The sequence below is a fragment of the Diceros bicornis genome, chromosome 30 (genome assembly GCF_020826845.1).
Source record: "Diceros bicornis minor isolate mBicDic1 chromosome 30, mDicBic1.mat.cur, whole genome shotgun sequence".
Classification (NCBI taxonomy): Eukaryota; Metazoa; Chordata; class Mammalia; order Perissodactyla; family Rhinocerotidae; genus Diceros; species Diceros bicornis.
The window spans coordinates 6118824-6131944 of NC_080769.1; the positions used below are offsets into that span (position 1 = coordinate 6118824).

Sequence of the window (13121 nt, forward strand, 5' to 3'; positions counted from 1 at the left end):
TTCAAAACAAAGATCAAAAGGGAGAGACTAATTATTGCCTATGGTGAGGCGACTTTCAATTGTGTGTGTTTGTAAAGAGGGATCACAGTTCCAGGAGTCGCCTCCCAACACTACTATTCAACGCAAAACTCCCTGCAGGGGACGAGTTCTGGCTGGCATTCTGCTCAGACACCTCAACTCAGGGGGCTGTCACTCAGACACAAGAGGACGAGTCTTGCAGACTGTCCAATCAGAGGCGGCGCCGGGGCAGGTGGGTGGGACGAAGCTCCCCAGCCACCCCGGAAGTTGCTGCTGGCTCCGGCCACGCTGGGGGTCGCGTCTCCCCGCCGTTAAAGGCTCTGCGTGGCTCTGCCGCCTGTTCTGTCGGTTTGTGACCTTACCGACCTCGGGAGTCATAGGAAGGATGCCGGGGGACCCAGTAAATGTAGGAATGGTGAGTGTGCCACCCCAGGGTGAGAGGAGGGGAGGAGGGGCTGGTCGGAACCGGCCGTGGCGGGACCGGCCTCCCCGCGGTCACCTCCGGAGTCTGCGGACCCGGGTCCGCGGTGGCGCCGCTCGGACCTCAGTCCCCTCCGGCCGCAGCGTGGGGGCGGGGCCGGCAGCCGGGACCCCGGGCGTCCTGTGGTCACTGCGCGCGGCGACTTGGGCCCCGGAGCCTCTCTGGGCAGCTCTGCGCCCGCAGGCCCGCGTGTCCCCAGATGCTGCGGTGACCACGGGGGGGACATCAGGGACAATCGTGACTCGGTCTCCGTGGCTCCTACCATGTGGGGTTTCCAGTCTTTTCTCCTCAGGTGGCACTCATTTTCTTCTGAATTTTCCATGTATTTGGGGAACAGGGTCTCAAATCCACGACATTGTCCCCCCAGTCTAGATCTTCCTAGGGCTGGCCACAAACGCCTAAATTTCCAAAATCTCGCCACATTCCCTATTGCCGACTTCCTGCCTCCGATTCACAGCATTGTTATCAACTGTTTGTCCTCCTTGTTGTATTGAAACAGATTCAGTATTTTAGCCGTTTATCTTTTTCTCACAGTCAGTGGGTGGCTGTTTGTAAAAGATTGATTTTATGTGTGGATACGGCGTGAAACACAATATAAAATGTTTCCAAAGAGGCAAGAAAGAGGTGAATTTCAGGAAAAATAAAATATTCCAGTTTTACATTGCATGTACTAATTCTTCTTTCCCTTTTTTCCTCCCGTTGTGGGTAGTAGTATTCTGAGGTCTGTTCTTTTATTTTGGGTTTTAGATTAGATTTCCACCACTTATACTTGCAGGTCTGAAGTATTCAAGTAGGATTAATAGTTTATAAAACAGTTTCCTGTCCTGGAAATAATACTATATTAACATCATTTTTTCCCCCCAGGATGCAATACGTTCTTGTGGGGTTTCTTATTGTGCCAGCAAAATGCCATACAATTGTCTTCCCTTATTTCCACATAAAGACTGGTTTGAATGTTTTAGCTGGATTAATCAAACATTGGGTTTGTGCCATGTAAAATATCAATAGTGGTCCAAAAAATCTCTAGTGGAGACAGAGGCCTGAGGACAGTGAATCTAAGCTAAGGCCCCTTTGGGCCTGCACAGGGAAGGATTTGAAGGCCCAGTTGTTCTTCCTGGGGAGCCTCCCCCTGCAGGTGTCCTACTGCTCACACCCCCCATGGAAGGAACCTCTATACTGAGAGGAGCTGCAGAGCCCTGGAAAGCTGGGGGTGCATGTGCACCTGGGGGTGGGAGGAAGGCACCGATTCCCTTTCTGACTTTATAACTGTGGTTTCCTTGGGCCTGTTTCTAGACATAAGTTGGAGTTTTGCATCCACAGTGTAGGTGCACTCAGAGTGTAACTTGTTCGCAGTGTAACTCAACTTTGAAAGTCAGAGTTCTGTGTTCTGGATTAGGGTCCATTAATTTGGGAGTTGATTTCTATCAGAAGGAGCATTTGCATTATTCCCTGGGGAGGGGAGGGCGTGGAGCTCCCAGAGTTCACTCCTGTGGCTGCTCAGGTGCCCCACCCTCCTCCACCAGGGCCTGACCCTCTCTAGAGGTTACATCTCAACTGGCAGTGTTTAGACTCTAAATTTGGGGAATATGGTCATCTTTCTGAGTGTGGGTTTTCCTTCTGAACTCTGGGCAAGCAGGCTGCTTCTTGGAGCTGATTCATATATTTGTGTTTCTCTTCTTAGATTCCTTTATCAGTTGAAGATGGCAGCCCTTTGATTCTAGTTTCCATTAGCACTTGGGGTTTTCAGATGTAAGTTGACTGAGAGATATGATGTAAGACAAGAAAACTGTTCAACCAAATAGGAGTTTTTGTTCCATTTTGACAAGAGAACTTCAAGATGTGAGATGGGTGTACTAAGTTTTCACATGCATTTTCCAATTTTAGGTCAGTTCTTGTGTCCATGTCCCTAGAGATCTTTGACATTTAAGAAGCTATACTATTCCTAAGGCAAATGAATTCCTATGTTAATGGATGTGAGGAAAAAGCACTTGAATTTCTATTTTCAGTGATATGAGGAAACAGATCAAAGCTTATGTAAATCTTTCAAATTCCTAGTTTATTGCAGGACTTAATTGCAAACCCCTAATGTCTTATAATATGTTACTCCTTCCTGAAAATATCCCCAGTGTGCAGTATAGTGGAGGGACAAACTATCATGCCCCTTGCCCTTTTTGTTAGAAAGGGATTGGTAAATTTTGTCTGCAGTTTTGTATCCATTAGTGTTTAAGGGATTACATATCTTGGAGTAGTCTCCTAGTAGAAATGTTAAAATTAATTTTATAAAGCAGAAGTTAAAAATAATGATCAAGCATAAGAAAAAATAATGTATATAAATTTCTCTCCTTATTTTAAATAAATAATGCATGACAAGGTTAAAAATTTCCTAAGGAAACTTTAAGGAGACTCCCTGCCTGCATAACCTGCCTCCTTCCTCTGTTCTTAACTCCAGCCCCCCTCAAATGACCAGTTTTCATTACTGCTTCATCATCCTGTTAGTGTTTATATAAAAACAAGCCAGTGTGAATGCCTATTTTTCTCACCCGTTTTTTTTTTTTTATATATATATATATATTTTTTTTAACGTTTATTTTTTTTCCCCCCAAAGCCCCAGTACATAGTTGTATGTCATAGTTGCACATCCTTCTAGTTGCTGTATGTGGGACGTGGCCTCAACATGGCCAGAGAAGTGATGTGTCGGTGCTCACCCGGGATCCGAACCCGGGCCGCCAGCAGCGGAGCGCGCGCACTTAACCGCTAAGCCACAGGGCCGGCCCAGCACCCATGTTTGTTCTTTTTTTTTTTTTTTAATTTTTTATTTATTTATTTTTTTTCCCCCAAAGCCCCAGTAGATAGTTGTATGTCATAGCTGCACATTCTTCTAGTTGCTGTATGTGGGATGCGGCCTCAGCATGGCAGGAGAAGCGGTGCGTCGGTGCGCGCCCGGGATCCGAACCCTGGCCGCCAGCAGCGGAGCGCGCGCACTTAACCACTAAGCCACGGGGCCGGGCCCCCCATGTTTGTTCTTATAATGAGTAGCCGCAGTCCACATATTTGATGTTTGACTTCTGAAAACGTAAGCCTCACCCCTCCCTTTCCCCTAGGCCTTCTTATCTGGACGGGCTGATGAGAAAGCCTGGAGGCTCCTGCACTGTGAGCTGCTGCTTGCTGGGCAGCTCCTCCTGTGAGCTGTGCTGCCCTGTGTGCACTGTTGACCCCACCAAGCCTGGGTTCTATATACAGAGGACTCCAGGTTGACAGTTTTGACAATTCCTTGTCCTTTGGAAGCAGGGGTATGAGAATGGGGCCATCCTTATTGTGGTCTTGTGTCCTATGTCTTGGGCAGAATCTATCTGTGTGTTTAGAATGAAGGTGAGACTGAGGCTGGGGTCACCTAAACATTAGGGGATGCCTAGGGATATGAAGATGATTATCCTCTGTGAATGAGGTAAACCCATTAGATGGGTACTCCTTAAAGAGCAATTATTTCAGAAAGAAAGAGAAAAGACAGGAAAATGCAGCCAGTAAGTGTGGAGATTCCAGAGGGCTCTCCAGGACCCCTGAGTAACTGCTGCTGCTGCCCCTGTGTCTATTGCAATGAAGATCCTGACCCTCTGGGTTATAGTGGACAACACCCACAGTCTGAGTTTGGCCCAGCAAAGGGATTAGTTCAAACCCAACTTAAGCCCGGGTTCCTTAAAAGCTATAAAGCAACCAGTTGTCATGGAGGAGGCCTCTAACCCTGCTGGCAGTGATTTGAGGCTCTCAGGAGGAGGGCTTTATGTTCTTCATAGGCTTCTGATGCAAGAACCTGCCCTGGTCCCCACACTATATGCCGTTAGAGCTGCTATTATCATCTCATACTGAGATCTCTTGAAAATAGAGGCTCTGAGAAGCACTGAGCGTGTGACACTCTACCAAGGCATCTATTATGCCTTGGTGCTGGAAACAGCACCCTGCCAGCTCAGCCCACCTACTGACACTTACTTGTGATATGAAGGAGCCTAACCTTGGCCCTGAGCTTATGCCACCTGCAGGAGGGGCATGACCTTTCTTCAGTTCATTGAACAATGCTGTGGTGATGAAGGAAGTCACCCCTCTCCCAGACTTCTTGGTTCCCTGGGGAGTTCCTTGGATTAACTGAACGCATAGCTCTGGAGCGTGCATAGCCTTTAATGACAATACACATTTGTACATGATGGAGCTCAGTGCAGAGTTGCTGTTCTTCATCCCTTAATTGGGACATCTCTTATGAAGAACCAAACCCAAGTGTCACCAGAAGTAACCAAACATCAGGCAGTCATCTTACTACTGGCCAAAAACTGGGCTCATCTGCATATGTTCACAAATACTTGGATGATTGTCTAAGAGATGACCCTTTGTGGTAAAAGAACTCAAAGATAATAAAAACAGAAATCAAGGTAACACTTATCTGTACATTACTAGGTCTACAATACAAGGACTCACCAGGACACTGGTTAATCCACGTTGGAGTTCTGACACCACTGATAGTAACCATGGCACTCTCAGAGTATACAGTGCCCTGCTCTCCAACAAGGCATTCAATGCAAGTTTCATCTGCCTTATGGGTCTCAGTCTCATAGAGCACCATACTGGCTTATTGAACTCAGGTGAATGAAAGATGTCTTGTTTCAGTCATCAGGGGTGAATTGTAATGAGTCTGTCTTCATCTGTTTTTTGAAAGACTTAAGCTTTTTTAGAACAGTTTCAGGTTTACAGAAAAATTGATCAAAATTCACATGGTTTCCACACAACCCTTCTCTCTGTATCTGCAGTTTGCACTATTTTACACTTTTTATATTACTGTGGTACATTTTTTACAATTTCCAACCCATACTGATGCATGACCGTGCACAGTGTACATTAGCATTGACTCTTTGTGCTATATAATGTATGAGTTTTGGTAAATGTATAATAACATGGATCCCACATTTCTGTATCATAGAGTGTGGTTTCACTTCCCTAAAAATCCCCTGTGCTCCACATATTGATTCATCCCTCCCTCCATCCCACAAGTTCTTCACAACCAAAGGTCTTCCTACTGGCTCATGCTGTTGTCTTTTCCAAAATGTCATATACTTGGAATCATACACCACATACCCGTGTCACATTGGCTTTTTGCCCTTAGCAATATACTTTTAAGGTTCGTCCGTGTATTTTCATGGCTTGATATCTCATTTCTTTTTATCACTGAACAGTGTTTCATTGTATGGATACACCACTGATTGTTTATCTATTCAACACTTGAAGGACATCTTGTTTAAAACTCTTAAGTCTTGCCAATTATGAATGAAGAATTTATAAACATTCATGTGTATATGTTTTATGTGAATATAAAGTTTCAACTTATTTGGAAAAATCCAAGGAACCTTATTGTTAGATCTTACTCTAAGTAGCAACAGCGTATTTTGTTTTGAAAGAAACTTCCTGTCTTCCGTTGTAGGTGTACCAAGTTCTGTTTCCACCAGCAATGAATGAGGATTATCTGTAGCTTCACATTTTCACCAATATTTGGTGTTCTGAGTGTTTTGCATTTTACCCATTTAATAGGTGTTTAATGATACCTCGTTGTTTTAGTTGCAATTTCCCAAGGACATTTGATGTGAAGTATGTTTTTGTATTGCTTATTTCCCATCTATATATCTTCTTCAGTGAGCTGTCTGTTCAGATCTTTTGCCTCTTTTCTAATTGGGTTGTTTGTCTTCTGACTGTTGAGTTTTAAGAGTTCTTTGGATATTTCTGATACCACTTATTTATCAGACAAGTGTTTTACAAAGATTTTCTCTTCTCTGTAAGTTACTTTTTAATTCTCTTAACACTCACTTTCTCAGAGGAGGAGTTTTTCATTTTAATGAAGTAAATTTTTGTGGGTTTTTTTGGTGGACCTTGGTTTTTGGTTTTCTATCTAAAAATTCATCTCCAAACCTGAAGTCTTCTAGATTTTCTCCTCTGTTATCTTCTAAGAGTTTATTCCTTTGGCATTTTACGTTTAGATTTGTGATATGTTTTGACTTAATTTTTTGAAACGTATATGGCCCGTGTCTACATTCATTGTGTGCGTGTGTATGTTTGCATGTGGATATCCATTATTTCCACCACTATTTGTTTAAAAAATTTTCTTTTTCATTTGCATTCCTTTTCCTTCTTTGTCCAAGGTCACTTGAGTATATTTGTGTGGGTCTATAAGGAAAGCAATTGACTCACGTATCTTTCAACCTTTTATACTCGCTTATTAATTCCAGAAGTTATTTCTGCTGTGAATTCTTTCAGATGTTTCACAGAGACAGTTAGGCCGTATGGAACAGATGTTATGAATTTAGCTACAGGATTCATAAAGATATTCCATCTCAAGATGTGCAAGTTCCCCTCTATTACTAATTTATCATAAATGAATGTTGGATTTTATCAAATCCTCTTTTATTTTCATTTCCCCTTCCTTTACTTTTTTATATTAGTAATATCTGTCTTCCCTCTTTTCTTTGTTAGGTTGACTAGATGTTTATTAGTCTTGTCTTAGAACTAGCTCTTTTTGTTTTAATTTTCTCCATTGATTTCCCACAATGACATAGATTTCTTTGCTAATTCTTATTATTTCTTTTACTGTGCTTACTTTGGGTTTAGTTTGCTCTTCCTTTTATTCTTTCCTAAGGTAGATGCTTACATTAATGATTATAGATCTTTGGTTTTTCTGGTGTATTTGTTCAATGGCACAAATTTCCCTCTTGGCACTGCTTGTGCTTCATCCAAGAAGTTGGATGTTGTATTTTAGTAGTATGTTGTATTTTAATTTCATTTAGTTCAAAATAATTTTTCATTTCTCTTGAGACTTCTTTGATCTTAAGTATTATTTTGAAATGTATTTTTTGTGTGTGTGTGAGGAAGATCAGCCCTGAGCTAACATCTATGCTAATCCTCCTCTTTTTTTTTGCTGAGGAAGACCGGCTCTGAGCTAACATCTATTGCCAATCCTCCTCCTTTTTTTCCCCCAAAGCCTCAGTAGATAGTTGTATGTCATAGTTGCACATCCTTCTAGTTGCTGTATGTGGGACGCGGCCTCAGCATGGCCGGAGAAGCGGTGTGTCGGTGCACGCCCGGGATCCGAACCCGGACCGCCAGTAGCAGAGCATGCACACTTAACTGCTCAGCCACGGGGCCGGCCCTTGAAATGTGTTGTTGAATCTCCACATACTTGGGGTTTTCCGGCTTTCTTGTTGATATTCACCTCTATGTGAGTGCCTAGGTGGTGTGAGAGCATATTCTGTATGATTTCTGTTCTTTCAAATTTGATAAGGTGTCGTTTTTTCCCCAGAGGTTGTTGAATTCTCCAACTATTGAACTATTCATCTATTTCTACTTGCATTCTATCAGCTCTTGCCTTAGGTGTATCACCCCTCTGTTGTTATGCACAATCAAATGAAGGATGGCTATGCCTTCTAGGAGAATAGACACCTTTATCAGTATGTAATGCCCCTATCTCTGAAATTTCCTTGGTTTGAAATCTGCATTTTTCTATAATTCATAAACCTATGCCAGCTTTCTTTTGATCTGTGTTGGCATGGGACATTTTTCTCCATCCCTTTACATTACATCAGTCTGTGTCTTCATATTGAAAGTGGGTTTCATGTAGACAGTATATAACTCAGTTTGTTTTTTAAAAATCTGATATTACTATATCCTTCAATTTTACTAAGACTTTTGTTGATTAAAGTGGTTTTTGATACAGCTGGATTAATATTTAGCACCTTTTCTGCTGTTTTTTTTCTCTTGCTCTTGTTGCTTCTTTCTGCCTTCCACCTTTTTTCCACACTCTCTGGCTGAAATAGAGCACTTTATCTGATTCTTTTGTTTCTCCTCTCTTAAGAGCATATCAATTACACATTTTTTAAAAAGCTCTTTTAGTGGTTCCCCTTGAGTTTTCAGTACACATTTATAACTAACCCACATTTTCTGCCAAGTAACAGTATACCACTTCACTGTGTGCAAGTACCTCATATCACACTATTCCCAATTTCCCTTTCCTGTGCCATGTCACATTGCTGTCATTTATTTCACTTGTCTTAAGCTTCTCATTACCAAATACATTTTTGCTAATTTTATTTTAAACAAGTATCATCTGTTATATTAATTATAAATATATATAAAAGATATTTTATCTTCATTTTTTATTTTTCTAATCATCTATCTGTATCATCTACATTCTTTCTGATAAATTTTTGAATGTTTCATTCAAAATAGGTGCACTTATGAAAAATTTCCTCAATTTTTGTCTCAGAAATTCCTAATATTTCCTTTATTTTTGGTGGATAATTTTGCTTGACAGAGAATGTATTCAGAAATATATTCTTCTTTTGCATTTTTCAATATATGCTCTGTCTTTGATTTCTCTGTAATTTGAATATGATATTTTTGGGTGTGCATTTTTGAGTTTACCAAGTTTAATGTTCTCTGAGCTTCCTGGATGTGCAGTGGCTATCATTAATTTTAGGATATTTTGGTGATTATTACCTCACTTGTTTCCTCTATTACTGTCTGTCTGTCTTTTCCTTCAGGTATTCCTATTACGTGTATTTTAAACCTTGTGTTAAAGAGTGTTGTCCTAGGCTTCATGGATGTTGTACTCTGTCTTTTTTGTGTCATAATTATAATATTTGTTTCATTGTATGGCATGTCTGTCATTTCCCAGCACGCTCTTGACCCTGCCATTACAGAGAAATATGATGAAATATGATCACAGTAAAAATATGTAAATAACTTCCATGTGTTCATGATGCTGTTAAATTGATGAGGAGTATGCACAGAAGAGTGAGTTTTTGATACTTGTATCATAGAATAAATGTTTGTAGATGACAGAACCATGTGTAACCTTCCTACAAATGGAGTATAGATCCGCACTGATGTCAGTCTCATGCATCCTAGTCTACACATATTTGTGATATTTTAGGACTCAGTGGCCATTGAGGATGTGACTGTGAACTTCACCCTGGAGGAGTGGGCTTTACTGGATCCTTCACAGAAGAAACTCTACAGAGATGTGATGTGGGAAACCTTCAGGAACCTGGCCTCAATAGGTAAGAATGAGAGCATTCCTTCACTTCACCAATCAGAGAACAAGTGTTTCTTGCCCATCAACATTGTTCCAAGATGTAGAATGTGGAAAGGGGAGATGTTGGTAAACAAACTAGAAATGATATTAGCTCATCATGGTCTTAGAATCTAAATTTTTTCTATAATTTCGAATACTTTGAAATCAACTTTCTGGGTCTGCATTTCAGGAAAAACATGGGAAAATCATGATATTGAAGATCAATACAAAAATCAAGGGAGAAAACAAAGGTGAGTCACACTCACAATAGAAAATAGTGTCTCATGTGAGAATCCTGGTTTCTTATGAAATTTGAAAAGAAGCAAACAAAACAAATAACCCATGCTTCAAGTTTAGCTATTTTTATAAAATTTTCACCAAATATACTTTCTGAAATGTGATGTAGAGGTTCAGCTTTTGCAAAATAATTCACTTGGAAACAGTTTTAATAAACTCTATATATGAATATCACTGTTTGGATAATAGCAAGGGTGAAGTCTTCTTGTAGAGCATTCAGTATATTCAATTTCAGAGAATTCAGATGAGACAGAAAACCTTAACTTTTCCTGTAAGTTATAATAAATATAATAAATATAAAATCATTAATAAAGAAATCATTAATAATGTGTTTCTATTTTTTACAGAAGTCAAATGGTATTGAGACTCTGTGAAAGTAAAGAGGGTAGTCAATGTGGAGAAACCCTCAGCCTTATTCCAAATCTCAATCTGAATATGAAAATGACTGTAGCAAAACCATGTAAATATAGTGCATGTGGAAAAGTCTTCATGCATCATTCATCCCTTAATAGGCACGTTAGATGTCACACTGAACACAAAGCATATGACTATCAAAAATATGGAGAGAAGCCATATAAATGTAAGCAATGTTGGAAAGCCTTCCCTTTTCCCAGTGCTCTTCGGAAACATGAAATAACTCATACTGGAGCAAAACCCTATCAATGTAAAAAATGCAGTAAAGCATTCACTTCTTCCAGTTCTCTTCGAGTACATGAAAGAATTCATACTGGGGAGAGACCCTATGAATGTAAGGAATGTGGGAAAGCCTTTATATCTCCTTCAAGCCTTCGATCACACATGATCTGTCACACTGGAGATGGACCTTATAAATGTAAGGAATGTGAGAAAGTATTTATTTCTCCTAGTGCATTTCGAATACATGAAAGGAGTCACACTGGAGAGAAACCCTATGAATGTAAAAATTGTGGTAAAGCATTCAGTCATCCCAGAACTCTTCGAATGCATGGAAGAACTCACACTGGAAAGAAACCCTATAAATGTAAGGAATGTGGGAAAGACTTTATTGCTCTCACAAACCTTCGAGTACATGTGATCACTCACACTGGAGATGGACCTTATAAATGTAAGGAATGTGGAAAAGTTTTCATTCATCCCAGTTCATTTCAAATACATGAAAGGAGTCACACTGGAGAGAAACCCTATGAATGTAAAGAATGTGGGAAAGCCTTCAGTTTGCAAGCTAACTTAAAAAAACACAAAAGAACTCACAGAGGAGGGACACCCTTTGTGTGTAAAGAATGTGGTAATGCTTTTATTTCTCCTCAAGTTTTCCAAATACATGAAAGAAATCACACTAGAGAGAAATTCTATGAATGTAAAAAGTGCAATAAAGCACTCACTTCCTCCATTTCTCTTCGAAGACATGAAAGATATCACACTAGAGGGAAACCCTATGAATGTAAAAAATGCAGTAAAACATTCTGTTATCCCAGTTCTCTTCAAGTACATGAAAGAACTCATACTGGAGAGAAACCCTATGAATGTATGGAATGTGGGAAAGCCTTTACATCTCCTTCAAGCCTTCGATCACATGTGATCTTTCACACTGGAGATGGACCTTATAAATGTAAGGCGTGTGAGAAAGTGTTTATTTCTCCCAGTGCATTTCGAGTACATGAAAGGAGTCACACTGGAGAGAAACCCTATGAATGTAAAGAATGCAGTAAAGCATTCAGTTGTACCAGTTCTCTTCGAGTACATGAAAGAATTCATACAGGAGAGAAACCCTATAAATGTAAAAAATGCATTAAAGCCTTCACTTCTTCCAGTTCTCTTCGCGTGCATGAAAGAATTCACACTGGAGAGAAGCCGTATGAATGTAAGGAATGTGGGAAAGCCTTTATAGATCCCTCAAGCCTTCGAACACACGTGATGATTCACACTGGAGATAGACGTTATAAATGTAAGGAATGTGAGAAAGCATTCATGTATCCCACATTACTTCGAAGACATGAAAGAAGTCATGCTGGAGTGAAAACCTATGAATGTTAAGAATATGGGAAAGCCTCCAGTTCTCATCCAAATACATAAAAGAAATCACACTGGAGAGAAACTGTATGAATGTACAAAATGTAGTAAAGCATTTGGTTTTCCCAGTTCTCTTTGAAGACATGAAAGAATTCTTGCTGGAGAGAAACCCTATGGATGGCAGGAAAGTGGGACAGCCCTTATTTGTCAAGCAAACTTTTGAGGATATGTGAGAATTCACACTAGAGGAAAAGCCATATAAATGTAATGAATGTGGGAAAGACTCATGTTATCCCAGTTCTTTCTGAAGGCATAAAAGAAATCACTTGATTAAAATGTCTTGAATGTAAACAATGTGGGAAAGACTTCAAATGGCTTACGTCATTATATGTGAAATTCCCACCAAAAAGAAATTTAAATATAAGTCATATGAGAAAACTTGATGGAAATTAGGCTGTTCTAGAAAACTTTCAACATGAAAAAGTGGCTATGAAATTTGTAAATATATTGTGTTGACCAGCCATCTTTCTTAAAGTACAACATTGGATTGTGGATTTCTGTTAAGTACTTTCAGAAATGAATATTGAAGTGAGGTAATTCTGCAAGTCATCCTTCATCAATAGTATATGAGATTACTAAGTAGTGGTTTTTCCTTAAATCAATTAATGATATTTTATCTTTAATTTTTGTATAATGTATTCATTATTCTGTATTAAGGGGCCATTGAAAAAATGACAGTTTATATTTGTTGGGATTTTCTTACTGTCCTTGTATTGCAGTTCCTGGATAGGCCTAACCCATTGTATATATTGTTCCTTTCTTAGAGAAACCTCGTTTTTGTGGGTGGTGGTTGTAGGAGCCTGTTTTTATTGTCCATAATATTAAATAGTTGGAATAAATTATCACGTGTAGCAAGTTGATCAAAGAGTATACTTTCCTGGGAATTATTATTTTCATATTAGGGCCTTTGCTCTTTTTCTGACTGGTATTTGGTGAAGAGCCTTTGAATTATGTAGAGTCCTGTGATAGTGCAACAAAACCTAGAGCTGGACATACCACCCCTGTATTGCATTATGTCAATGAGGGTAATATTAAGAACTAGATCTTTAAGAATCCATCCCACTTTTTGGTTCCATGTTGGAATTCACCATTAGCCTCACTTGCATGAGATTTGGAAGGCAGAAGCAAGCAAGGCAGATTTTGGAGCCACCATACAGGGAGAGAGACAACTTTACA

The 13121-nt window shown here is 39.9% G+C and overlaps 1 protein-coding gene across 1 annotated transcript; it reads left to right on the plus strand.

The window, feature by feature from the left end:
• Window positions 1-306: 306 nt before the first annotated feature.
• LOC131394534 (zinc finger protein 709-like) lies at window positions 307-12813 on the plus strand. The gene is made up of 4 exons (XM_058525912.1): window positions 307-433; window positions 9459-9585; window positions 9790-9850; window positions 10244-12813. Exons 1-4 carry the CDS (start codon window positions 404-406, stop codon window positions 11907-11909), a joined length of 1884 nt encoding a protein of 627 aa, XP_058381895.1. The 5' UTR covers window positions 307-403; the 3' UTR covers window positions 11910-12813.
• Window positions 12814-13121: the final 308 nt, after the last annotated feature.

Bases quoted from the DNA above. Each gene is read 5' to 3' on its own strand.
- LOC131394534 (XM_058525912.1), top strand. From the start codon at position 404: ATGCCGGGGGACCCAGTAAATGTAGGAATG. The intron at 434-9,458 runs GTGAGTGTGCCA...GTGATATTTTAG, and splicing joins ACCCAGTAAATGTAGGAATG to GACTCAGTGGCCATTGAGGA. The intron at 9,851-10,243 runs GTGAGTCACACT...TATTTTTTACAG, and splicing joins AATCAAGGGAGAAAACAAAG to AAGTCAAATGGTATTGAGAC.